We start from the raw sequence: 27,779 nt of genomic DNA on the forward strand, positions 1-27,779 counted from the left end.
GTTTCAGACTTTGGAAGGTGGAGCAAACCCCCTATGTGTGTCTTTGAGAAGCACAAGTCTGCAGCTGACAAGCCCTGCTGCCCACAGGTCCACATACACAGTCTACACAGTCCTGCACTGTGTGTGCACCCCGACCTCCTGAAATGGACCCAGTCTCTCCAAGGCTGGAGCCCTACACACTCCACCACCACCCGACACTCTCCACCCACTCCTTGCACACACCCTACCCCACAGAGGTGGACCCACTCACCAGGCTGCGGAGAATCCAGGCAGCTCACTTAGCAGGCCCAGAAGTTGCCTGAGGGCTTGTTGTTGGGTGGGGCCAGTCCCTAGGGTGGGCTGCCTGCCCTGGCTGAGCTGGATTAAATTGGTGCTCTAGTGGGTGGGGAAGACCCTGGTCTAGCAGGCCCCAGGGAGAACTCCAATGGCATCTGCCAGTGTCTGTGTCAGCATGCCCACACCAGGCCACAACAATGGCTGCTGCCAATGTCCCGGTCCCTGGAGAGGTCTCACCTCTCACCAAGATGCACTCAGAGCCTATCTGGTGAGTCTCTTTACACCAAAGCACTGTGCACCTTTCTTTCTGGTGATCTTGGGTTGCTTTCTGAAATGGGTGAATTTGTGTGTTGGCCCTTTAAGAGCCGGTTTTAATTTCTTTGTGAGCCAGCTTTTCTGGGGGTATGCCCCAATGTTTTAGTAGCAAGTAAAGTCAGATATTATGCCACTCATCTCAATTGTGCTGGGTCCAAAAAATGCCTACAGCGGGAGTGCTCCTCAGCTCAGGTCCCTGCTCCTCCAGGGAGGGCTGTGTACCTTTGGGCTGCTCCCTGGTGGCTGTGAAGCACTGTGGCTTGTGAAGGCGGCATTTTTTCTCTCCAGAAGGGAGTTTCTGCCTCTTCCACCTCAATTGGGATCGTTGTTTGTTGCAGGAGTTCCTCTTATCCAGTTTTCAGTTCCCCCTCAGGGGTAATTTTTCCACGAGTAATTGTAAATTGCCTGTATCCATGGGAGGAGGTGAGTTCAGAGTCTGCCTACGCCGCCATCTTGAATTTTCTGCTACTATATTATTTTTGAGGCAGAGTTCCTTCTTTTCCAGGAAACCTCAGTTTTTGCTCTTAAGTCCTTCAACCGATAGGGTGAGGCACACCCATGTTATGAAGCATAATCTGTTTTACTTAAAGCCAACTGATCATAGATGTTAATCACATCTACAAAATACCTCCACAGCAACATCTAGACTATTTTTGAGCAAACAACTGGGCACCATAGCCTAGCCATGTTGATACGTAAAATTAACCATCACAGCAGCCATAGAAAAAAGACACCTGAACTTCACAGGATCAAAAAAATTAACACTATCTTCCCCACCCCTCCAGCTTTATTGAGGTATAACTGACAAATAAAATTGTAAGGTGTTTAAATTGTACAACATGATGATTTTATATATGTATACATTGTGAAAGGACTCCCCCCATTGAGTTAATTAACACATCCATCACCTCAAATATTTGTTTACCTTTTGTGTGGGTAAGAACATTTACGTTCTAATCGCTTAGTAAATTTCAGTCATAGAATACAGTGTTATCAACTACGGACTATCTTCTAATCAGAAATAACTGAAACCAGGAGACAATAGAATGACATTTTCAAAGTACTGAAAGAAAAAAGTCTGCACACCTGGAGTTCCATACCCTGTGAAAATGTCTTTAAAAATATTAAGGCAATATATATATAAAATTTATATATGATGTTAGTTTTTCCAAAATGGATCTATAGATTCAATGCTGTTCCAGTCAAAATCCCAGCAGGTTTGACAGATTATAAATTTTATAGGGGAAATGCAAAAGACCTAAGTAGACGCAACAATCCTAAAGAAGAACAAAATCAGAGTACTGACTCTACTATATTCAAGAAGTACTGTAAAGTGAGTAAGATAGTGTGGCCTTGGCATAAGGACAGATAACAGATCAATTAAGCAGAACAGAGACTACAGCAAAAGATCCACAAATCTCTTTTTGTTGATATAAATATAAATATCAATATAAGGTCAATTGATCTTCCACAGAGGCATCAATGCATTTCAGTGGGGAAAAGAAGTTATTTTCAATAAATGGTGCTGGAACAACTGGATATATATGTGAAAACAAAATAAAACTTGACCCCCTTCCTCACACCATATATAAAATCAATTTATAATAGTGCAAGCTACAACTACGAAAGCTTCTATAAGAAAACCCAGGATAGTGTTTTTGTGACCTAGTAGTAGGCAAAGATTAAACAGGACACACAGCCCATAAAAAATTATAAATTTTTACTTCATTGAAATTAAAACTTCAGCTTATTAAAAGACACCATTAATGAAATGAAAAGGAAAATTGACTGTATCTGACAAAGGACTCATATCCAGAATATATTTCCTAAAACCTTTACAAATCAATAATAAACAGATAATAATCAACAACTCAAGAACAGGCAAAATACTTGAGCAGACACTTGGCAGGAATGTGAAATAGTACAAGCGCTTGGGAAAAGTGTCTGACAAATCCTACTAAAGTCAGACACATGTGTATCCTATGACCCAGTAATTACATTCTAGGTATAAAACCAAGAGAAATGAATGTATATATCCACAAAAAGATTTATATAATAGGAACTTTCATAGCAGTTTACTTCACTTTTATTTATATTTTTGCGTGTGAGGAAGATCAGCCCTGAGCTAACATCCATGCCAATCCTGCTGAGGAAGACTGGCCCTGAGCTAACATCTGTGCCGATCTTCCTCCCCTTTATATGGGATGCTGCCACAGCATGGCCTGACAAGCGGTGCGTCGGTGCCCGCCCGGGATCCGAACCCAGGTCACCAGCAGCAGAGTGCACGCACTTAACCGCTATGCCATGGGGCCGGCCCCAGCAGTTTACTTCATAATGGTCCCAAACTGTAAACAACCCAGTGTCCATCAATAGACAAGTTGGATAAATAAATTTGGGGATATTCATTCAATGGAACATTATACAGCAATAAAAATGAACTTTGGGCACATGCAATAAAATGAATGAATCCCACAGCTAATAGTAGGAGTGAAAGAAGCCGGACACAAAATAGTACATACTGCATGATTCTATTATATCAAATTCAAGAACAAACAAAACTAACTGGTGTTTACAGCAGCCAGTATAGCGGTTAATTCTTGGGGTGGTGTGTACTGGGAAGGTGCATTAGGGAACCTTACCAGGCAGGAAATAGAATGTATCTGGATCTGGGTGGTGCTTACATGGGTGAAAATACGTGTAAAAAACATCGAGCTGTACACTCAAGATGACTTAAGTGTATGCACTTTACTGCATGTGTGTTATCCCTGGATCAAAAAAAGTAAAAATACAAGGATCACTGTGACTGCTGTGTGAAGAGTAATTGCAGGGTGGGAGGGAGTCCCAAGTGTTGTCGCCAGTGAGGAGGCTCCTGAAATCTCCCAGTGGTCAGAGTGGCTGGGACCAGCAGAGTATGTGGCACTCATGGAGAGAAGTGGTCATTTTTGAATATGCTACAGGTTGGAAATAACAGGAATGACTTCTGGCTAAACATGGCAGATTGAAGACAATTGACAGTAAAGGAAGTTAAAAAGGCATAAGCCCATAAGGACAAAGAGAACCGAAGAGGACAAGAAATGTCTGCAAAATCCGGGAGCTGGAGCCCTGAGACAGGAGTTGTAGCTGAGTCAGCACACTCGACGGTGCTGATGTGTGAGCCGCAAAGCAGAATGGTCAGCAAGAACAGCGCGGCAGAGAGGCTCGGGCACTGCAGGCCCATGTTCTGCTCTCGGCTGACTGTGCAGCACGCATGCTGGGGTGGTGGGTGGGGTGGAAACTGGAACATAGACGGAATATCTTTAAAAGAGGGCAGTTAGACTCCCCAGACTGCCTGCCCCGTCCACCAGAGTCAGAATAGTTTTCACCCCACGCAGAGAGAAGGCTAAAGCTTTATCTCCTGCAGAGGCTGAGCCTGGATCAGGCCTTGGGGACAGGGGTCAGCTTAGCTTGGGGGGAGGCAGGAGTGTCACTCAATGACAGTTGATATAACAAGCTGTGAGTTCCCAAACATCCTCTTCCCCTTTCCCCCTGGCCCCTTCCAGGATGTTGGGGACCAGGTTTGTATCCTCTGGTGGCAGCTGGAGTGTCCCTATCTGGGGAAACCAACCCACCCAGGAAAAACACCCACCAGCACTGACACTGACAGGGTCTGCCACAGAGAGACAAATATCTGCCCAATAAAACTACAGTGAAGTCCACCACTCAGTAAGTTCCCAGCTATACACAAAGCTTTCCAGGCAACCTTTTATGCCTCTTAAATAAGAAAATATAGTAACTTATGAAAATCCCTAATATATAAAGCATAGAGTCCAAAACAAAGAAATGAAAAGGAAGCAAAGGAAGGAGTGAAAGAGAGAATGAATATGAGAATGAATGACACAGAAAAGAATTTTTTTTAAACATAATGTCCTCAAAGAAGAAGACCAGATATTGCAACCATGAATAAAGAATAGGAGTCTATGAAAATGGAACACTTAGGGAACAAGAAAGACCTCAATGGAATGACAAATATTATAGCTGAAATAAAAATTTCAAGAGAAGCTTTTGGAAAATGGAGTTGAAAATATCTTCCAGAAAATGGAACAAGAAAGCCAAAGAGTAGGAAAAAGCTAAGAACATTAGGATATCGTACCAGGAGGATTAGGAATTACAGAAAGAGAGACGAGAGAGAAATGCAGATTATCAAAGAAACAGTACAAGAAAATTATTGAGATATGAAGGACATAAATTACTTGCTACCTAGAGAGGAACAAAACTGAGGACAAAGCTAAATGTACGAGTTAAAATGTCTGGCACAGAGGGAATACTCACTGCTCGTGGAGCAAATTAAGAAGTGAAGTTAGAAAAATATGGTCCTAATCTCAGCTTTACTACTCATTCTTGACAAGTTCTTGTGTTTCCATTTGTTAAACAAGGTTAATAATGTCTACTAGTATTACTTCTTCATAAAGCCTTTGGTGATATTTATCAAGGGCCTCAAAAATGTTCAGGTACTTTCACCAGAAATTTTCTCCTGGGAATCTGTCTTATATTTGTTACAAAGCCTTTGGCTGCCAGTAACAGCAGACTTTGTCGAAAACCAGCTTAAACAATAATGAAATCTTTTTGATCACAGACAAGGGTCTTTAGGTGGGGGGACTCCAAGCAGATTATATCAGGGATCCAGCTCTGTTCTCAGCCATTTTCTGGGTTATGCCATCAGCTGTGGGTTGACCTGGGTCCTGATCTACTCATTTTGTTATTTGCAGCTAAGCCTGATCATAACTTGTACTGACCTTAGCTAGTGTGGCCTAGGGGTCTGATCCCAGGGTTTGAACTCTATACTCTCCAGACAAGAGATACATCAGCCAGTGACCCACCAGAGTGACACCTGTATTCGCATACGAGACCTGGGAAGAGCCCAGGTAGCCTTTAGAGGCAACTGTAATTTTGAGGTCTTGGAGGATGCTTCCTCATTACTCCCCCATGAGCTTGCAACAGGTGGATGGGAAGGAGATGGCCCAGGCATATCACATACCGTAAAGTGAAAGGAGAGCTGAAAACTAAACCTTGGGGCCCATGGACATTTCAAGGTATGAACAAAACAGATCCCATGGAAGGCTGTGGTGTTGCTGGCTGGAGAGTTGAGAGAACAGCTAGTTGAAAGTGGCTGTAATTTACTGGCATAGTTTTGTTTTTCCTGTATTTATTTTTATAGCTATTATCTCTTTATGGCAAGAGATACTGTTGTTTTTTCCATTCCTCAGTGATGTACAGTTCCCTTTTGCAAGCAATTTATTAAGCTTTTGTAAAAAAAAATGAGTTAAAGAGATCCTACATAATAGTACAGATGTTCTGCCCCAATAGAGTCCACCTTAACCTGGCAAACACAAGCATTCACACCCAAATAAAGGCAGGGACTCAGAGCGGAAATAACAATGAAATAACCACAACCAAACACACCCTCCCCAACACACACACACACACAATGCAGAAGGCAGAAAGTATGTATATTTAGTCAAAGCTTTCTGGATATTCTTCTTGACTACCAGCCTTGTACTGTGGGGCTACAGGAGCACAGAGCAGGGGAAACTGAAGGCCTTGAGATGGCAGAAGACAAACCTGAAGGCCTTGAGGAATGACTAAGGGGGCAGGCTGGTGGCTGCGATGTCCCTCAGCAGGTAGGTCTCTGTGGTGCTGAATTGCTGAGCTGGAGAGTCTTTGGTCTGTGTGAGCCGTGGCTGGAAGGTCCCTTGGCTGGTATGCCCCTTGGCTGAAGAGTCCTTTGTGGTGCCCTCGGCTGGTAAGCCAGGAATTAATTAAGATTCTGAAAAGCGACAGGAAGGTAAAATAGAGAGTGGCTATGCTCATTGTGATGCCAGCAAACACAAAAACCAGGGCTAGCTGTGAATATTTCCTTGCCTCCTCCCGTTTGTCGTTTTCCTCGTCATTCCTGGTTTGTGGAGGTGAGAGGGTAGAAGTGGTTTCAGGATGAGGGTGCTCCGGGAAGGGGGCAAAGGCCGGGGCTGGAGGGCTGGAGCCGCTGAGAGAGAGCCCCCAGCCCCAGGTTCCCGCTGCGATTCTGATGAAGCGGGTCGGGGGAGAAGGGAGCAGGCAGCTGCTGGGCCTCGGGCATTTTCTAGACTTGAAGCTGAAGTGGTGCTAGCATTCCTAAGGGGAGGAATTCGAGCAAAGCAATCAAGGACAGAGTCAGAGGCGCTGCCAACTCCTCAAGGTCGTATTGAGGCTCTCTGGAGGCGCGGTGTCTGTGGAGGAGGCTCGGCGCCACTTTCCAGACGTAGGATCCCCTCCCGCCCAGGCCTCCAGGCCCGCAGCCAGCCGGGAGCTGCCAGACGCTTCGAAGCCGGGGTAGGACCCAGGAAAAACAAAGCCGCTTCCACTCCCGATTGGCTGGAAAGCCGAGGGGGCGGAGCCCAGGCATTCGCTCTGGCGGGAAAGCGCTGGCCCAGCCCCGGGGTTTTGCCCTCCTTCCGTGACCCGCCGACAGGGCACAGGGGGCGCGTCCTGCTTCGTCCCGCCGTCCCCATCGTGCGGGCCCCGCCCCACCCCTCTGCTCTTCTTTACCGATTGGCTGACAGTCGATAGCGACCGTCTTACTTTCCTGATTAGGCCGGTCACGTCTTGATTTTTCTCTTCTGACTGGCTGGAAGTTAAGAAGCCTTAACCAAAAAAGTTCATCCCCTCGGAATTTCGGCTCCTGGATCGGACGACTGGATCAAGACGCCTATATCCCTCATCCTCGGCTTTTGAACCCCATTCTGAGCTTTTGCGTACCTCTCCATCCGAGAATACTTTTTCTAACTGTCTAATTTTCTCAGGCTTCCCTGCCAGGAGTGAGGAGTTATCACTCACTGCCCTCATCATAAAATGCAGCCCTTGAGTTCCCAAGGTTTATATCCAAAATCTATGTGGGTTTTGCCTTTCACTCCACCATCCATGCCTTCATTCAGCAAATAGTGAACCATCCGCTGTGGGCCGGGCTCGAACCGGGCGCTGGGGGCACCCACAAACACCGGACACTGCCAACCTCCCTCCTTCTCGAGGCTGCCTTTGCCTTTGCCTCCTGAGCACCCTCTCCCTTGCTGGTTCTCCTCACACCTCTCCGACTGTGCTGTCATCTTCTTAAATAGAGTGGCTCCCAGCGCCTGATCCTGGCCGTGCCCTCGCCTCCTCGCTCTTCTCCCCACCTTTGCCAGAGGCTGTCTCTGCTCCCACAGCTTCACTTGACGTTCGGCACTGACCACGCCCTCATCGCAGTTCCCAATTCCAGCCTCTCTCAGAAGCTCCAAGACCCAGTCGTTCCACAGCCTCCTGGTGTCTCCCTTGCACGGCCCCTGGTTCCTATAGTGGCCTTAGCACTTCTTCTAACCTACCTCTCCTCCCAGGTCCATCTCAGGGGAGGCCTCCCCACCCCCAGGCCAGAGCCATCCATGGGCCTCACCTGGACACCTCCTCCCCAACCCCCGTCCCCACAGGAGACCTCCTGAGCATCCCTCCTCCTCTCCCCGAGGTCCCTTCCCCAGCCTCCTCCCTGGGCTTCTAATCTTGGTCTCCTCCTTGATCCACCCTCCACACAACGGCCAGGGGCATCTTCCTAAAGTTCAGTCCTGACTGCGCCCCTCCCAGGACCAAACCTCGAATACCTTCAACTGCCCTTAGACCAAAACCCCGACTCCTTACCCTGGCCTACAAGGCCCTACGTGAACTGACCCTCCCCTCACCAACCTCACTCCAGCCTCTCGACCACCCTCCTGGCTAACCCTTACAGTTACCCTGCTCCCCCCAAAGGCCTTCCTTCTTGCTGTTCCTTCTTCGCCTAGATCTTTCCTGGCTGTCTCCTCTTCTCTGATACCCTAGTCTAATTCAGGTTCCTCCCCTCTGCCTCTCTCCTTAAGTTCCCTGTTATTCTCCTTCACGTTCTTCTCACAATTTGCAGTGAAATATTTGTTCGTCTGATTACCGAGTAACGCCTGCCCCTCTCCCGGAGTGCGAGCACCGGGGGCAGGACCGTGACCGCTTTGTTCTCTGCAAATCCCAGCGCTCCGCTCAAAGCCTGGCGCGCAGTAGATGCTCAATGAGCATTCCGTCAGTCATCGAGTGGAGGACAGGCCTCTGTCCTCCATGGTGAGGCCTCTGTCACATGGTGTCTGGTGTGATTCTGTGTATCCACAGCTCCGGGGGGACTCTCCAGCCAGGCTGCCTGGGTTCGAATCCTGACTCTGCCACTTACCAGCTGTGTGACCTTGGGCAAGCCGTTTAACCTCTGCACCTCAGTTTCTTCATAGTGAAATAGAAATAATACAAGCACCTTCCTCATAAGGTTATTGTGAGGATGAAACGAGCTCACACATACGAAGCACTTAAGACAGGGCCGAGCACAGCAAGTTCTCCAGAAACGTCAGCTGCTGTCATGGGTTCCCTGTCGTTGTGTCTGCGTGTGTCTGTCCCTGTGTTTTGTGGTGGGGTCATGCGTCTTTGGTGGACAAAGAACATCACCCCAAGGCAGGACCACGTGTCCATCAGCATCTGTGGCTCTGACGGTGGCTGCGCACTGCTCAGTGTCCCCAGACCCTGGGATTTACTCATTTAACAAAAGTTTATTGAGCGCCTACTGTTTGCTGTTCTAGGCACTAGGGATACATCAGTGAAAAAACAAAGCAAAGCAGAATCAGACAAAAATCCCTGCCCTCGTGGAGCTCACATTTCTACCACAGGGTATGAAACGTGGAACAAGACGGGGTCACCTATGTGTAAGGGCATTAAAATGGAGCCAGGAGCCGTGAAGGAAACGGGTCGCCTGCACGTCCTCATGGGGCAGAACACGACCTCTGAGCAACGCTGCAAGAATCCTGCCGCTCGTCACAGTGACAGATTTTTGCCTCCCTCTAGCAGCCTTAGCAAGCAATTCTGTTTAGCCAAGATTAGCTTTCTGCGCCAACCCCAACTAACAATCTTTGTAAGGCAACTTCCCTTCTCTGCCTTTAAGCCCCTGACTTTTACTCCCCGGCGGGACACTATTTGGGTTGCTACCTGAATCCGTGCTCCTTGAATTGCAATTCTTTGATCCCAAATAAATGCCTCTCTGCATGCCTATCATTTTGGATGTTTATTTTCAGGTTAACAGGAGATTCAGAAAATACACAAGAAACCCAATGAATAAGAAAAATTGTGCTATGTTAGAAGGTGATGAAGAGAAATGGAGGAAATGGAGGTGAGGGAGATGGAGAGGGCTGGAGGGAGACTGCCCTTACATGGTCATCGGGCCTGTCAGGGAGGCCTCGCTGGGAAGACTTTGTGTAAAGATCTGACCGAGGAGCGAGGGAGCCGTGCAGGTATCCGGGGCAGAGCGTGCCAGGACGGAGACAGCAAAGGCCAAGGCTGGAGGCAGGAGGCTGTGCGCTGTGTCTAGGCACAGCTGGAAGCCAGTGCGGCTGGAATGGATGGAGGCAGAGGGACAGTGGGAGGAGGTGAGGTCACAGAGGAAAGAGGCCAGATCTCCAGATCACCCAGCGCTTGGGCGCCAACGTGAGGACTCCGCATTCCCCTGGAGTGAGGTGGAGGCAGGGGAGGGCTCAGCCAGGAGGGCCCTGATCCCACGCAGGGGTTCACAGGCTCCCTCTGGCTGCGTGTGTGGAGCAGACTAGGGGGCGGGGGGCATGGGAGCAGGGAGACCGAGGAGGAGGCTGCTGTGAGAGTCCAGGCAGGAAGGTATGGAGGCTGGACCAGAGTGGAAGCAGAGAGTTGGTTAGATTCTGGATATGATTTGAAGATCCCAGATAAGAACAGCCTGACAACCTCCTGAGGAGGTTGACCTTTCCACATCTGGACAAAGGTGGGAGAGGAAGAGGAGACCTGGCTGCCAGGTTGGTCAGGCGGGGGCCACACCTTGCCCCCTCTGGTTGACCCACTGCCTGCTCCTATGTCAGCAAGTTCCCTGCTGCCCAGCCCCCAGCTTCAATCTTCCCAGGGTCTGGATAGGGGGGTGACCTGCCCAACAGGCGAAGGGCACTGCTGAGTCCACTATCTTATCAAAGAGACCAAACACACACCAAAAGTCAAGGTCACAATGCATTCTTTCACTGGTAAACACTCCCTGAGGCCAACCCGGGCCGGCCCTGTGCTGGGCGATGCAGGGCACACAGCGGTGGCAGACATCCCGGATCTTGTCCTTATGAGTCCAGGGTGGGAGATGAAATGTCACCAAATAGTGACAGCCCAGATTGGTCAGCCTCGTGAGGGAGGGATTACGAGTCAGAGTGGTCAGGGCTGGGATAGGGCAGCCTAGGGGTCTGTGGGAGCCCAGGGGAGGCGCCTGACCCATCCTGGGGTGGGGGGTATGGGTCCAAGAAGCTTTCCTGAAGTAAGTGCCATCTACACTGGAGCTCAAAAGATGAGGAGCAGGCGGACGGAGGGAGGAGGCAGGATGAGTGTTTCAGGCAGAGGAAACCGCATGCGCCCAGCTCTTGAAATGATCATTTTGACAAACAGAAGGGCTGAGTGGGCTGGCCCTAAAGCAGGAAAGGGGAAGTGGCACACAGGAAGAAGGAGGGACAGCCCGGGGTCAGAGCCCATCAGGCTTTGGTGGGTGCTGAGCCCCTAAGAGTGCGTGTGGTCACGATTCCAGGAGACTCTTGTTAAAACCCACTCGATGTTCACCATCCATTTAATAGCCTGTCCTCTGCCCTCTCTTTCTCAAGGAAAAAAAAAATCAATTCTGACCACTAATTGTTCTCAGAAAAGTCTCCAATGACCCATGCCCCAGGCTCAGAGAAATCTTGGACTACTGTCCCGTTGACAATGTTCCTGTGACAAGCTTCATCCCAAGTCGTGCCGGGAGTTGCCAATTGGCCTGAACCGGCATCGCTCCCAGTCCCCCGCTCTGGATCCAGGGTGCCAACGTGGGCACCCCTGTGCTTCATCCACATCCCCGCTCTGGGAAACAGCCTGTGTCCACCCCCCAGAGACAGGGTTAGGGTCTGTTGGACACACGATGGAAGATAAATGCACAAGCAAAGACCCCCAGAGATGTGGAACTTGAGTGCCACCTGAAGGCTGTAATTGGGGGACAGGTAAAAATCTTTAACAGTCAACAGGGCTGGGGGCAGAAGAGTCAGAATGGACACGGTTATGGGGCTGGAGCAGAGTCGGGCTGGGCCAGCAGCCCCATCAGGTGGTCGGGGCGGGGGTCTGGGGCTCAGGCAGTGTTTCCTGACCTGGGGTCAGTGAGGTCAATGTTTCCATTACTGTAATCACTAGTACAGCCGAGTGCCAGCGTGGCTGTGATGGTGTTTTGAATAGAAAATAAAGAGATCATAGAATAGCCCTTGGTCATTCCTGAAGCCTCTTGATATCCCCCAAATGTCCCCCCTCTTCCAGACTCAAAGATGAGGCCCAGCCCGACAGGACGCTCTGAGAAGGGCACAGACCTCCGCTGTGCTCCTGCCCACAGCGCACAGCCGAAATCCACCCGGGAGGAATCATGGGCCAGCCTCCACCGAGGGAACCTCTGCAACGTAACTAACACCCTCCCACTGTGTCGAGGTCAGGAAAGACAAGGAGGACTGAGGAACTGTCACAGACGGGAGGAGACTAAGGAGAATGGCAACTAAATGCAAAGTGCGCTCCTGGATTGGATCCTGGACTGAGAAAAGGACAGGAAAGGGAAAACTGGGGAAACTCACATCAATTCTCTAGATCAGTTAATAATGTCGTATCAACGTTAACTTCCTGAATTTGATCATCAGACTGTGGTCATGTAAGAGAGTGCCCTTATTCACAGGAGACACACGCCTAAGTGTTTACGGATAAACAAGCATCCTGTCTCCAACTTACTCCCAATCATTCAGCTGAAACTTAAAAAAAGATGTATCTACTTATCCATGTAGAAAACACAAATGTGGTAAAATTGCTAAATTTAGGTGAAGGGTAGGTAAGTATTCATTTTATTACCCTATAACTTGAAGGTCTGAAATATTTAAAATAAAATGCTGAAAACTAGCATAAATAACTAAGAAATGAGAAATAAGAGACAGCAGATGAGGCAGAGAGCAGAGGACAGTCCCTGAGCTCTGACAGGTCTGCGCGGCGCGGGTCAGCCAGCTGCTGCCAGCGATGGAGCCTCGGGTCCCCACCTGTGACTCAGGCTGTGGGGTTCCCTAGTCTGTGCAGCCACGACCCCACGTCTGCCCAGGCCCTGGAGACTTGGGGGATAAGGGGCTGGCGGGCCAGGGTGGAAGGGCTGGAGAAGCGAGGGGCCCCTGAGGAGTTCCCAGGGACGGAGACCTCCTGACAGCCTGCCCAGCGCTCCAGGCTTGTCAGTGACTATTCCCAACCACCAGAGGAGATAAATCCCATACACCGTCGCACAGTGTTAATTGCACATCTGCTGTGTGTCTGGAGGCACTGCTCTGGGTGCTGGGCATACACAGCAAACACAACCAAGTCTTCCTTCTAGTGTGACAAGACTGACACCACAAAACACAAATAAAATACGTCAGGTTGGGATAGGGGTGTGAGGGAAGCAGGTAAGGGCACGGAGCCTGAGGGCTTGCAATGTTACAAGTGAGGATTCTCTGAAGAGTTGACACGTGAGCTGAGACCTGGTGGTGAGAAAAAGCCATGCAGATATCTGAGGAAGACAGTCCCAGGCAGAAGGAAATGCAAATGCAAAGGCCCTGGGGCAGGAACGACCTTGGCCTGTACAAAGCGCAGCAAGGAGGCCAGTGCCTGTGGATCTGTAGTAGGGGCTGAGCCAGGAGAGCTGAGCTGGGGCCAGATCTTGCAGGAATGACTGTGGAGTTTATTCTGAGAAAGAAGGGAAGCCCTTGGAGGGTTGTCGGCAGGGGAGCGACACAGATGTTTTACATGTGTGGCTCAGAGACTTGAAGCCCCTCAGTGAGCCAGCAGACTCCCTGTAAGGGTAGTGGGTGTGCCTGTGGCCCCACCTGCCTCCTCTCTTGGGGTTGGCCAGCTGGGTGGGTATGGGGAACAGCTCAGGCTGCTCAGACTTTCCCAGGTGACCTGCCACAGAGGAGAAGGACATCACCAAGGCAATTATCTTATCAATATACCCACACCTGCCCCTGCAGACACGTCCACCCCACCCAGGGCAGCCCACACATTCCACCAGCCTGGCCCCTCACTGCTGTGCAGAGGTCCCTGCCTGAGGGAATGGGAGGGGGTCCCCAGACCTCAGACCCCGCACCAAGCACCAAGCTTGAGCCAGGGCCCTGGACACATCTACCCACTTTGCACTTTGCTTTCCCCATCTGGGCAGGTCGGGGTGGAGACAAGGAGATGACTGCAAGCTGTGACGGCTGCAGGGGAGGACCTCTGGGATCCTCCTTGAACCTCTCCGAGCCTCAGTTTACCCCTCTGCACAATGGGAACGGCAATGCCGCCTTCACAAGGGTTTGTGGCAAGAAGCCAGGAGGTCACGTGTGCGGGACCGGCACATGCTTGCCTGCCGCTGTGAAGTTGGAGTTTTCTCCTCGGTGGTACCACAGGAGAGCCAGGCTCTGGGGTCAAACCTGGGCTGGATTCCTGTCCCTGATACTTAGTCCACCACAACCTTATGTAAAGTCCTTAACCCCTCTGTGCCTCAGTTTCCCCATCTGTAAGGGGGGAGGTAAGAATAGCACTCACCTCAAAGGGTTGTTGGGAGGTGAAAGAAGTTAGTACGGAAAGCCCTCAGCATGGGGCCTGGCACACAGTGAGCACCATGTGTTTGCTCTTCCCCTTGTTGTCGCTATGGGTATTCCCAGTGGGCCCCTGACCTCAGTGGCAGGCTGAGATGGGGTCCGGGCAGGTTGGGGCAGTCCAGTCGGGAGCGCCTGAGCTGCCGAGGCCTGGAGGTCACCCGAAGGAGCCAGTAATCAGCTGTAATCAGGCAAGTCTGCTCCACCTCCTCCTTCCCTGGGTATATCAGGGCTGGTTGGGACCCCAGGCTCCGTCTCGGCAAAGGAGGGCAGCTGCACCCGGCACCATGGGGAAGGCAGTGAGTGGGGCTCAGGGTTGGGGGTCGGGGCTTGGGGGCTGGAGGTAGGGATCCCAGTGGGATCTGACGCCTCCCCTGTCCCCCCACCCCCAGGAGAATTACGAGCTGTACTCGGTAGAGCTGGGTCCTGGCCCCGGTGGGGACATGGCAGCCAAGATGAGCAAGAAGAAGGCGGGCGGTGGAGGCGGCAAGAAGAAGGAGAAGCTGGAGAACATGAAGAAGGAGATGGAGATCGTGAGCGCGGGGCCAGCGGTCTGGGCGGGGGGCTGGGCAGGGGCCGGGCGGAGCTGGGCAACGGGCAGGGGTGGGGACCGGGAGAGCCGGCCAGCCAGTGCCCTGCGCCCACCACACAGAATGACCACCAGCTGTCAGTGGCGGAGCTGGAACAGAAATACCAGACGAGCGCGACCAAGGTGAGCGGGGTGCAGAGAAGGGGCGAGGGGGAGAGGGTGAGAGGGAGAAAAAAAAGGGAGAAATCCATTAGAGAAAGGGCCAAACAGCAAGAGAGAGTAAGAGAAGCAGAAAAAGAGACAGAAAGACAGACAGAGGCAGAGACAGAGAGAGGCAAAGAGACGGATAAGAGAAACAGGCAGAGATATCAGGAAGAAAGAGACAGAAAGAAAGATGGGAGAGAAGAGAGAGACAGAGAGACACGAAGGGGGCAAGGGGGAAGGGGCAGGAACAGAGATGAAGAGGGAGAAAGAAATGAAGAGGCACAAGGCAGACAGAGAGACAGAGAGGGGGAAGAGGGGAAGGAGGCAGAGACAGAAGAGGGTCTGCGAGAGGAAAGCCCTTAGCGGCCACCAGGTCACCACAGCCCCACCACGCTCTGTCCCAGGGCCTGTCTGCCAGCCTGGCTGCGGAGCTGCTGCTGCGCGACGGGCCCAACGCGCTGAGGCCGCCGCGGGGGACCCCGGAGTATGTCAAGTTCGCACGGCAGCTGGCGGGTGGTCTGCAGTGCCTCATGTGGGTGGCTGCTGCCATCTGCCTCATCGCCTTTGCCATCCAGGCCAGCGAGGGTGACCTCACCACCGACGACAATGTGAGTGGTGGGTCCTGGGGGCAGACACAGGACACCAGGACCTGGAGAACAGAAGACATTGAGCATGGGACTCAGGACACAAGGGACATAGAATGCGGATATAGAGACACGGAAATGCAGTGCCCAGGCATGGGTCATGGAGAGTGAAGGACATTGGGATATAGGACAGACCCAAGGACACAGGTCAAAGTGGACGCGGGGGAGAGGTGGGGATAAAAAGACATAGAAATGCAATACTTAAGAGATGGGACTTGGGAAACAGAGGACACGGGACAGACCAAGGACAGGTCACAGGGCACATTGGGACTCAGACACGGGACAAAAGGGCATGGGGACACGAAGGACACAAGAGTCAGGACACACTGCATGGAGAGACATAAGACATTAGACACAGCAGCACAGAGACAAAGAATATTGAGAAGCAGGACAAGAGGACGTTGGACATATGACAGGAGTCAGGACAAGGGACATGGGGACTTAGGGACATGTGACATTGGACGGGGTGTGAAGTTATGGGACATGTGACACGGGATGGGGACTCAGAGGTACACAGACATGGGGAGACACTGGACAGAGGGACTTGGAATTTGGAACACAGGACACTGATTGTGGAGGACACAGACTATGAAGCACAGGATCTACTGTGCACAAACCCACGGAAATGGGGACATGAGGGCACAGGGACACGGATGGAGGGGATGGCACCCAGATTATGGAATATGGAACACAGGGAGAACAGGACATGGGAACACAAGGAGATGTAGGACCATGGACATGGGGGTGCAAGACCTGGGGGCACAGCAAGAGGGCAGACATACGACCAAGGTGCATGGTAACACGGGGCCCAGTCATAGGGTGCGGGGACACGGGGACCTAGAATTCAGGGGCCAGAGAATATGGGGTATAGGTACAGAGGGATACAAGAACCGGAGAATAGAGGGCAGTCGAGTGTGGGCTACGGGGATGGGGACGCAGGGAATAGTGCACGAGGCTTCCTAGTGGAGGGGGGAAACCACGGAGGTGACCCTGAGGACACCAGGGGACCGGGGAGCAGGTGGGTGGCCTGGTGCAGGGGGCTGCCAGCCCCTACTCATCAGCCCTCCCCCCCCAGCTGTACCTGGCACTGGCCCTCATCGCTGTGGTTGTGGTCACCGGCTGCTTCGGCTACTACCAGGAGTTCAAGAGCACCAACATCATCGCCAGCTTCAAGAACCTCGTGCCCCAGGTGGGTCCCCGGGCCCGGCAGCTTCAGGCTCCAAGTCCCCACACTGGCGCAGCCAGGCTCCTGCTGTCTCTGCGGCCCCCTCCCCTCAGGCCCGACCTGCCCTTCATCCGTGGCCTCCATCTCTCCCCATCGGTCCTGGGCTTTCCCCAGTTTTCGCCTCCCTACAGCACCATTGTGCTCAGCAACTTCCACCCCCTCCCTGCCCACCTCAACTCTGGTGCCCCTGCCCGCAGCAAGCGACTGTGATCCGAGACGGGGACAAGTTCCAGATCAATGCGGATCAGCTTGTGGTGGGCGACCTGGTGGAAATGAAAGGCGGGGATCGAGTGCCAGCCGACATCCGCATCCTGCAGGCCCAGGGCTGTAAGGTGGATAACTCCTCACTGACCGGAGAGTCTGAGCCGCAGACCCGCTCGCCCGAGTGTACACACGAGAGCCCCCTGGAGACCCGCAACATCGCCTTCTTCTCCACCATGTGCCTTGAGGGTCTGTGAGGCCCCTGCCTGCCCGCCTAGCTGACCACACTACCTCCACACTCCCCATTACTGCCTCCCCCGCCCCTCTCCTGAGCCACACTGCCTCCCCACTTCACGTGGCTGCCACCTCTTCAGGGCACACTGCCTCTCTATCTCCCATTACTGTGACCCTCTTCCCAGGTCACACTGCCTCCACTGCCTTCCACGACTGCCCCCTCCGTCAGTTCCCATCACTGTGCACCAACCCGCTGCTGCCCACCTGGCCCTGAGTCAGCCTCTTGGCCCCACTGCAGGCACAGCACAGGGCCTGGTGGTGAACACGGGGGACCGCACCATCATCGGGCGCATCGCATCGCTGGCTTCGGGAGTAGAAAACGAGAAGACACCCATCGCTATTGAGATCGAACACTTTGTGGACATCATTGCAGGCCTGGCCATCCTCTTCGGTGGCACATTTTTTGTGGTGGCCATGTGCATCGGCTACACCTTCCTGCGGGCCATGGTCTTCTTCATGGCCATTGTGGTAGCCTACGTGCCTGAGGGGCTACTGGCCACTGTCACGGTGAGTTGGGGAGGCAGAGGAGGGTGCAGAGAGCTGACAGACCTGTCCATCTGTCTGTTCATTCTTCCAGGCTTCCCTCCATCATCTCCCTATCTGTCCACCTATCCCTTCACCTCCCATCCACCCACCCGCCTTCCCATCATCTATCCTCCCACTCCCCCCCCACCCCTTGTCCACCTATCCATCCAGCAAACACTACTCTGGGCCTCTGTACGCACACTGAGGACTCAGAGGTGAACAGGCCAGGTCCTTGACCAGAGGAGGCTCAGGACGGTGTGGGCGGCCTTCAACAGTCAGCGCCCAGCAGGAGACCCACCCCAGAGGAGGCTCAGGGGATGCTTGTTTTCTCATTTTGATTGCGCTGATCAGAGAACTTACAGAACCTCAGCTAGGGCAGCTGGGCTCTGTTTATCTGGGCAGACTGGGGAGGCGTCCCAAGTAGAAAGCACAGACTGGACAACAGCGTGGAGGCAAGAAAAAGCCCGGCTTCTGCCGAGGAATGCAGCATCCGCAGTACTGTGCCTGGGCTAAGGGACCCCCAGTGCTGTGAGAGGAGGGAAGTGGGGCTGACAGCAAGGATTGCTCCCCATGCCTGCGTGTCTTACCCTTCCCCCAGGTCTGCCTGTCTCTGACAGCCAAGCGGCTGGCCAGCAAGAACTGTGTGGTCAAGAACCTGGAAGCAGTGGAGACGCTGGGCTCCACGTCAGTGATCTGCTCTGACAAGACGGGGACCCTCACTCAGAACCGCATGACTGTGTCCCACCTCTGGTTTGACAACCACATCCACTCGGCTGACACCACGGAAGACCAGTCAGGTGTGGGGTGGGAGGAGGCAGGGGCTGGTGGATGGTGGAGACCTAGAAGGGAGCTCTGAGGTTAACAAAGGGACGCTGGGTAGGGCTTTGCGTTAATGGAGAAGGGCTCCACCCCGATGGGGGAGAGGGCCAGGTCTTGGGTCCAGGGAGGGGGGCTAAGCTGTGGGTCTGCGGGTCTGTGGGTCTTCCAGATCTGCGAAGGGGCTTGGCATCGAGTCTCAGAGGAGACTCGATATTGGGTCTGGAGAGAAGGCTCCGTCCGGGGTATGAGAAGGGGTTTGGCTCCCACCCAGGTCTGGGGAGGGGATCCTGTCCTGAGTCTAGGGGAAGGGGCTCAGGTCTGGTAGGGGAGAGTCCCCTCGCGGCCCCAGCTTGCGCGCCTGGCCTCCAGGGCAGACGTTTGACCAGTCTTCGGAGACGTGGAGGGCGCTGTGCCGCGTGCTCACCTTGTGCAACCGCGCTGCCTTCAAGTCAGGCCAGGACGCGGTGCCCGTGCCCAAGGTGAGAGCCGGGGGGACCCCGGGAGCCTGGTGCAGCCGGGCTCGCCCCTGACACCGGCCCCCGCTCTCAGCGCATCGTGATTGGGGACGCGTCCGAGACGGCGCTGCTCAAGTTCTCGGAGCTGACGCTGGGCAACGCCATGGGCTACCGTGAGCGCTTCCCCAAAGTCTGCGAGATCCCCTTCAACTCCACCAACAAGTTCCAGGTGCGTGCCCACCGGAGCGGGCCCCGCCCGCGGCCCAGTCCCGCCCCCAGCAAGCCCCGCCCACGCCCTGTCTGCCCCCAGCAAGCCCCGCCCACGACAGGCCGCACCACATTTAGGGGCGGGGCTTTGCCCCGTAGCCAAACCCCACTCGCATCTCTCGGCCCGCCCACAGCCCAAGCCCACCCATGGCCAGGCCACGCCCACAACCTCTCCGCCTGCTCTCAGCCATCAGGCCCTCGGTGGGCGGTAGCTCGCCATCAAGATCCTGCCCCAGCTCACCTCCGCAGCCTAATTCTGTCCATTCCCCGCGCCCAGGACCCTAACCATGTCCCTAGCCCCGCCCCAACCCTCAGCCTCTACAATGGCCTGCCCAGCCCGCAGGCCCCTCACCCTTAGCTCCGACCCTACCCCTCGAGGCTCTCGGGGCGGCGCCCCCGCGCTGCCAACGCCCCCGCTTCCGCCAAGCCCCGCCCTCTCCCTCCTTGGCCTCGCCCACAACACCGCCCCTCCTCGCCCACAGCTGTCCATCCACACACTGGAGGACCCGCGGGACCCGCGGCACGTGCTGGTGATGAAGGGCGCCCCCGAGCGCGTGCTGGAGCGCTGCAGCTCCATCCTCATCAAGGGCCAGGAGCTGCCGCTGGACGAGCAATGGCGTGAGGCCTTCCAGACTGCCTACCTCAGCCTGGGCGGCCTGGGCGAACGCGTGCTCGGTGAGGCCCCCGGGGGCGGGGTGCACCAGTGTTGGAGGACGGCACAGACCCTGCCCAGCCTTCCCCGCCCAGCCCTGGCCCTGACATTTCCCATCCCTGGCCGACAGCTGACCTGCCCCAGTCCACACACTCACCTTGACTTCCTGTGTCTCAGTCCTGACCCCTGTCTATCCTCAATTCCTCCCTTGACCCAGCCCCTGCCCGCCTGTCCTCCCTGGACCTTCCCCCTCCTGACCTGACCTGGGATCCCTTATTTTCCCCAGCTCTTGCCCCAACTGATGACCTGCCTTGCTTTCACCTCCACCTTTCAGAGTCCCCCTTTTGACCCTTGACCTTCCCCAGTCCCTGCCTTAACTCAAGACTTTCTCCAATCCTTGTGCTGACCTCTGACCTCCTCCAATTTTTGTGCTAACTCCTTAAAGTTCCCTAACCCCTGCCTCAACCCTGTGGTCCAGTTCTGGATCTTTCATTTTACTTGCTGCATGACCGCTGGCAAGAGTTATCCGCTCTCTAAGCCTCAGTTTCCTCATCTGCAAGATGCGCATGCTAACGGCCTCACAGGGGCTGTGAGGATGGATTCAGATAATGTGAATGAAGGATTCAGCACAGGGTCAGGCATCCACGGGTTCTTGGTGCAAGGGGCCTAGCTATTTCACTCCTCACCTGGCTTTGCTGGGGAAGGGTCTGCCCAGGACTCCTCTGATTTCCCTGTTTTCTGGCCAGGCTTCTGCCAGCTCTACCTGAGTGAGAAAGACTACCCACCCGGCTATGCCTTCGACGTGGAAGACATGAACTTTCCATCTAGTGGCCTGTGCTTTGCAGGACTTGTATCCATGATAGACCCACCCCGTGCCACCGTTCCAGATGCTGTGCTCAAGTGCCGCACGGCAGGCATCCGGGTATGCCACTGAGGAGAAGACAGGGTAGGGGTGAAAACAGAGGATGGCAGTATTTGGGGATAAGGAACCCTGTGACCGATACCCACCTGAAAATAGCTCGAACCAAAAAAGGAATATTGTGGTTCATGAAACTGAAAAGTTCTAGGGAATGAAGCTTCAGGTATAGCTGGATCCAGGAGTTCGGCGTCATTAAGAATTTGCCTTTCTCCATGTCTCAGCTCTGCTTTTCTCTCTGCTGGCTTTATTCTCAAGCAGTCCCTCCATTTTGGTGGCAAAGATGACCACCCCCCAGCAGCTCCAACTTACATCCCACCTGTTTAGCCACCCAGAAGAAAGAGAGTGCCTCTTTTTCAGTTGCACCAGATTGGGTCACATGCTCATCCCTAAACCAGTCGCTGGCTGGGGGATGGAATACATTGGTTGCCCAGGTCTGGGCTTATTTGCCCAGTCTTGGCCAGGGACCTCACTTCAACCTGAGGGGACGGGTTGCTCCCCCCAAACAAATCAAGGGTGAGGGAGCCAATGCTGAGCAAGCAACAGCCAAGTCCCTCCCACGGACTGAAAGGCTCTGTAAGATCCGGGCCCCATTACCTGTCTAAGCTCATTCCTCAGCCCTCCACTTCTTGTTCACTCCCCTCCAGGCACGCTGGCCTCCCTACTGTTCCTCCAACAGTCCAGGCATGTTCTCATTTCAGGGTCTTTGCACTGGCTGTTCCCTCTGCCAGAAACACTCTCCCCCAGATTTCCACGTGGCCAGCTCTCACCTCTTTCAGGTCTCTGCTCAAATGTGCTTCTCAATGAGGCTTTCCCTGGATACATTTATAACTGAACCACCACTTTTTCCACCCAACACTTGCCATCCCCTTTACCAGCTTTGCTTTCCCCCCTCCTTCTAACATGCCATGTCATTCCTTCCTTTATTTTGTTTCTTTTCTGTCTCCCACACTAGAATGTCAGCTCCATGAGGTTAGGGATTTTGTCTATTTCGTCCCTGCTATTTCCCAGGCACATAGCAGGGGGTCACAATCGGTTGAATAAATGAATGAGTGTATCAGCAGATGTCCCCAAGGAGGATGGGGAGAGTGGGCTGATCTGAAGGGGTCAGGGTCTGCTGGTCCCCTCCACAGGTGATCATGGTGACAGGTGACCACCCCATCACGGCCAAGGCCATTGCAGCCAGTGTGGGCATCATCTCGGAAGGCAGCGAGACAGTGGAGGACATCGCTGCCCGCCTCCGCGTGCCCGTGGACCAGGTTAATCGGAAGTAAGCCTCCTCAGCCCTCCCTGTGGCTCCTCCCACACCCCATGCAGACTGAGCCCCCAGTAATGCCCTCCCACATCCTTCCCTAGGGATGCCCGTGCCTGCGTGATCAATGGCATGCAGCTGAAGGACATGGACCCATCAGAGCTGGTCGAGGTGCTGCGCACCCACCCCGAGATGGTGTTCGCTCGCACGAGCCCCCAGCAGAAGCTGGTGATTGTGGAGAGCTGCCAGCGACTGGTGCGACCCTGCCGATGAAGGCGGGCAGATGGGCTGGGCTGGCCCTGGGCTGGCCTCTCACTGACCATCCTTCACCTGCACCCACTCCCTGCAGGGTGCAATCGTGGCTGTGACAGGGGATGGCGTGAATGACTCCCCAGCGCTGAAGAAGGCAGACATCGGCGTGGCCATGGGCATTGCCGGCTCGGATGCGGCCAAAAATGCGGCTGACATGATCCTGCTGGATGACAACTTCGCCTCCATCGTGACGGGCGTGGAGCAGGGTCCGGGTGCATCAGAGACAGGGCGGGCAGCGTGGGCACAGGAGGAAGTGGGCTGTGAGGAGGCTGAGGTGCCTGCTGTACCCCCACAGGCCGACTGATCTTTGACAACCTGAAAAAGTCCATCGCCTACACACTGACCAAGAACATCCCCGAACTGACGCCGTACCTCATTTACATCACCGTCAGCGTGCCCCTGCCTCTCGGCTGCATCACCATCCTCTTCATAGAGCTCTGCACCGACATTGTGAGTCTGTGGCCCCGGGGCTCCCCACCACACACACATACAGTGCCCACAGGTGTATGCCCACGGACACTCTTGGACACAGAGTGACAAAGACGTGTGTACAACAGACAGCCGGGTGTGGACACACAGGCAGGCAGGCAGGTAGACACAGACAGAACCATGGATATGGACACACAGGTGGACACTCAGATAGGCATGGACAGACCTACGGACACGCATGGCCTCAGATCTGGACACTCAGAGATATTAAGACACCGATGTCTGGCTAGACTTGGATCACAGACAGACATCCCTCAACAGACATGGACAGATAAACATCGTGAGATAGATCCCAAGGCAGATAGATGGAAAAGAGCCACAGATACTGCCACAAATGCAGCCAGATACACGGCCATGTTGACATATTTATTCAATAACACGTAGTGCCTAGTCTGGGCCAGGCACACGTTAATTTACTTAATTTTGTCCTTATAACCACTCTGTGAGATGGGCTTTATTTATTTATCATCCCCATTTTTCTGATAAGCTAACTGAGGCACAGAGAGGTTAAGTGGCTTGCCCCAGGTCACACAGCTAATAAGTGGCACAGCTGGGATTTGAGCCTAGCAGTCAGGTGCCCGAGAGCCTCTGCTCTCGGTCAGTACACTCTGCTGCCACTCTGTAGTCACAAACGGATGGGGTGGGAGATGGGGAGGAGGACACAGAGAGATAGAAGAGATAGAGTGACAAAGAGAGATATATAGAGAGGGACACAGAGACACAAAAGCAGAGACAGTCATAGAGAAAGAGACCAGAGACAGGGACAAAGAAACAAAAAGAGTAAGAGACAGAGAGAGCAACAAGGAAACAGAGAGACCAAGACCAGAGTCCCCCAGAGAACAAACAGAGAGAGAGAGGAGGAGGAAAAAGGGAGGGAGGGAGACAGAGACACGGAGAGAGTGAGCGAGAGCACACACACAATAGCAGAGATAAATGCAGACATTCTCATGGAGATGGACACAGATGTGGACTGGAGATGTCAACACTCCTGACAGGGTCCAGCAGATCCAGGCTGTCCAGGCAGGTGTGGCTGTGTGGTCACTGCCTCCTAACCTCAGTCCTATCTCTGCTCACTGGCAGGGGAAAGGGGGCTCCAGAGACTAGGGGACAGGTAAAGGTAAACCCTGAACCCTGGTTCCTTCTGCTCCTGGCCAGTTCCCGTCTGTGTCTCTGGCATATGAGAAGGCCGAGAGTGACATCATGCACCTGCGTCCACGGAACCCGAAGCGTGACCGATTGGTCAACGAGCCCCTGGCTGCCTACTCCTACTTCCAGATCGGTGGGTGCCCGTGGGCCCGGGAAGCTGGGCTCTCCTGCAGGCTGCTCGGCTGCCTTGTCCTGGATCTCGGGGTCTGCATTTGATCCTGGGTCTCTGTCGTTCTCTGAGTCCTTGTCTGCACATGACGGCCTCTATGTTCCCCTGTGTCCTTGCTTTCTCTGGCCCTGTTCTCCAGGACCCTGTCTCTAGGTCATGGCCTCCTTGTCTTTTCTGGGTTCTCTGGATGTCTCTCTGTCCCTGTCTTTCCCTCTGCCCATTGATCTCTCTTGGGGTCCTTGTCTCTGTCACTGTCCCCATGTCACTGTTTCTGTGTCCCTGACCCTGTCTCTTGTGTCTCTCTCTCTCCCTGTGTCCCAATCTGTGTCTCCATGTCTGTCCCCCTGTGACTCCTTGCCTCCCGCCCAGGGGCCATCCAGTCATTTGCTGGCTTCACTGACTACTTCACGGCCATGGCCCAGGAGGGCTGGTTCCCGCTCCTGTGTGTGGGGCTGCGGCCGCAGTGGGAGGACCACCACCTACAAGATCTGCAGGACAGCTATGGCCAGGAGTGGGTGAGCCCCTGCCCCGCCCCACCCCACCCCATGACTCCCTCATTTCCGGTGCCACCTACCCTGTGTGGCCCACACTCCTCCGCGTGTGACTGAGCTCAGAGCATCCCAGCCTCTCTGCCAGTTCAGGGGTAAGGTGCCTCTCCCACCCTGTCTCAAGCTCCAAACTCCTGCGTCTGTAGCTCCTGATCATAGCTGCAGATGGGTCCTCCCTGCCCTGAGACTAACACAGCACCTCAGGTGTGGAACCAGGCCGCGGTCTATTATTTTCCCTGCAGCATCACTTACACAGAGTATTTGCATGTGTGGCCAACCTTAATGAAGGTGTGGGCGTAGATAGGCTAGGTCTGGCGGGCAGATGTGTAGTTTGCCCTGCAGAGTTCCAGATCAGGGGGCTCCCCTTCAGCATTTACGGTTGTGGTTAAGAATGCAGAGCTTGGAGCCAGACTGCCTGGACTCATGGTCTGCCACTGATCCCCGCCAGCTGGGGACTCTGCTGCATGCTGAAGTTTGAGTGCCACCATGCACCTCATAGGATTACTGGGAGGATTAACTGAGATAATACATGGGAAACACTTGGTACCTGGAGCACAGTAAGTGTGTCTTACACAATTAGCTGGTATTAAAAAGTTATATTGAAGCCATGGACTGAATACTGGCTGCCTCCTTTATATGGGGCACGTGCCCTGGTCCCCAAAGGCTCACCTGGCCCTCTTCACTCGTTTTAGCCATCTCCACGGGCCCTGAGTCACTAGTCTTTGCAAATCTTGCCTCAGGATTCCCATTCTCCTTGCCCAGGAAATCCTACATCCCTCCTCTCATTACGAAAGCAATGGCCTGACCTACCATTGCCCAGGCACTGACATCCAGGCTCTGCTAGGCCCCACAGTCATCCAACCTGACGGGTCCTGCATCTCTCCTCTCCTCCCGCCCTGGCTTCTGAAGTCAGGCTCAGAGCAGTCAGGGGCTCCCGGCCCAGGCCTCGCGTGCCCGCTGGCTGCAGAGGTGCTCCACCTGGGCTCAGGCCGCTGTCCCCTCCTGCCCACAGACGTTCGGGCAGCGCCTGTATCAGCAGTACACCTGCTACACCGTGTTCTTCATCAGCATCGAGATGTGTCAGATCGCCGACGTCCTCATCCGCAAGACTCGCCGCCTCTCTGCCTTCCAGCAGGGCTTCTTCAGGTGTCCCTGGCCTGCCCCACCCAGCCCACCCTGCCCTGGTCCCAACGCCCATCAGATCCTGACCAGGGCTCAGTGTGGCCAGCAAACACCAGCACCAGATGTGAGGATGTGCTGGTGCCAGGCTCACGTTCCTTATCAATAGCTGGCCAGTAGCTCCCTCATGTGCCTCTCCAGGGGCCCCTCCACGTTTCATCAACTAAAGGCGTGACGCTGACAAGGCGGGCGTCCACTGCTGGAGAGGTGCTGGCCATGCCCATGTTAAATGCTTAGAACAGCTCCCTGCTGCTGACATCTGACCTTCTTTGACTCAGTACCCTGATTCCCATCTGCTCCCCAACTCCGTGCTCACGGCCTTTGTCCTGAGCCGCCAGTCTGAGCCTGCCTCATCCCGCCCCACCTGCAGGAACAGGATCCTGGTGATCGCCATCGTGTTCCAGGTCTGCATCGGCTGCTTCCTGTGCTACTGTCCGGGAATGCCCAACATCTTCAACTTCATGCCCATTCGGTGAGGGGTGGTGACGTGTGAGCAGAGGGATGGGCATGTGGGACAGACCTGAGGACAGCCTTCACCTTGCCTTCTCGCCTGTGCCCTCAGGTTCCAGTGGTGGCTGGTCCCCATGCCCTACGGCCTCCTCATCTTCGTCTATGATGAGATCCGGAAACTTGGCGTTCGCTGTTGCCCAGGGAGTGAGTGTGGAGACTGGGGGCCTGGGGGCGGGGCTGAAACATTCTCAGAGCAGCTGCCCTGACCTTTGATCTTCAACACTTGACCTCCAAGCCCTTACCCTCCACATCAAACCTCCACTGATCCATAACCTCTGAGCCCCTGGCCCCCACTCCCTGACCCACATCCCCCCAGCACTGAGTCTCCTCTTTCTCTCTCCCCCAGGCTGGTGGGACCAGGAACTCTACTATTAGAGGGACTGCTGCCTTCAAACCATCCTTGCATCCACCACAGCTGGGGGGTGGACACATGGGACCCTCTGGACAGCCACCGAAACATCTGAGCAATCCCGAGTCCTAGCCCCACCTGTGTCTGCTCTTGCAGCCCACGGCACCCCAGCCTTGGAGGGACCCCCTCCCCCCTCCCCTTCCCCATCCACAAGGTGCCCACCCTCCTGGAGGGGCAGCCCCTAGGCCCAGTCCTCTGCACTAGCCTCGGGGAAAACCCCTCCTAAGGGGGTGGGGGGCTTTGGTAGGGAGTAAGAGCTAGCAGCTCCTGTGAAATGGGTCTGTCCTTAGGACTGCAGGTGGCAAGAGGGCTGCCTGGGGCTCTTCTTTAAAAACACACACGTCTGCATGATGGTAATAAACTGGCTCACATTGACTGCTTTCATTCGGTGCCTAAGTGTTTTTCCTGGGCCCCTTTGATCTCCCACAATCCTAGAACTTAGGGCTGCATCTCCAGTTCCTAGAACACAGCCTGGCACATAGTAGGTACTCCAATAAATGTTCCTTGGGGGGACTGTATACTATTTTTCTGCCTGGGGTTACAGCATGTGAAGGCGAGCTGCACGTGCACACAAGCACCCTCCAGACAGTGCCTCTAACCACTCCTCTAGTCTGAACCCCGCCTCTGGGCTCCCTCCTTTCCAGCACCCATTCTCCCTCTCGGGAGGCTCCTTAACACACGGTGTCAACATCTCGTGCACCTCAAGCAGCCCCCGCCCCCCACCCTTCACAGGTGTCTCCACTCTGATT

General features: G+C 54.1%; 1 protein-coding gene across 1 annotated transcript; it reads left to right on the forward strand.

Annotated features, from left to right (window-relative positions):
- Nucleotides 1–14,572: 14,572 nt before the first annotated feature.
- Nucleotides 14,573–27,414, forward strand: ATP4A (ATPase H+/K+ transporting subunit alpha). Its single transcript, XM_058531051.1, has 22 exons — nucleotides 14,573–14,584; nucleotides 14,678–14,818; nucleotides 14,938–14,997; nucleotides 15,423–15,626; nucleotides 16,738–16,851; nucleotides 17,085–17,337; nucleotides 17,621–17,889; nucleotides 18,506–18,704; nucleotides 19,096–19,205; nucleotides 19,276–19,410; nucleotides 19,931–20,123; nucleotides 20,847–21,022; nucleotides 22,150–22,286; nucleotides 22,373–22,523; nucleotides 22,618–22,786; nucleotides 22,876–23,030; nucleotides 24,225–24,348; nucleotides 24,754–24,899; nucleotides 25,945–26,078; nucleotides 26,482–26,583; nucleotides 26,674–26,765; nucleotides 26,968–27,414. The coding sequence occupies exons 1-22, from the start codon at nucleotides 14,573–14,575 to the stop codon at nucleotides 26,994–26,996; spliced, it is 3,105 nt and encodes a 1,034-aa protein (XP_058387034.1). The 3' UTR covers nucleotides 26,997–27,414.
- The last annotated feature ends 365 nt before the right edge of the window (nucleotides 27,415–27,779 follow it).

The sequence above is a fragment of the Diceros bicornis genome, chromosome 34, assembly GCF_020826845.1.
Source record: "Diceros bicornis minor isolate mBicDic1 chromosome 34, mDicBic1.mat.cur, whole genome shotgun sequence".
Lineage (NCBI taxonomy): Eukaryota > Metazoa > Chordata > Mammalia > Perissodactyla > Rhinocerotidae > Diceros > Diceros bicornis.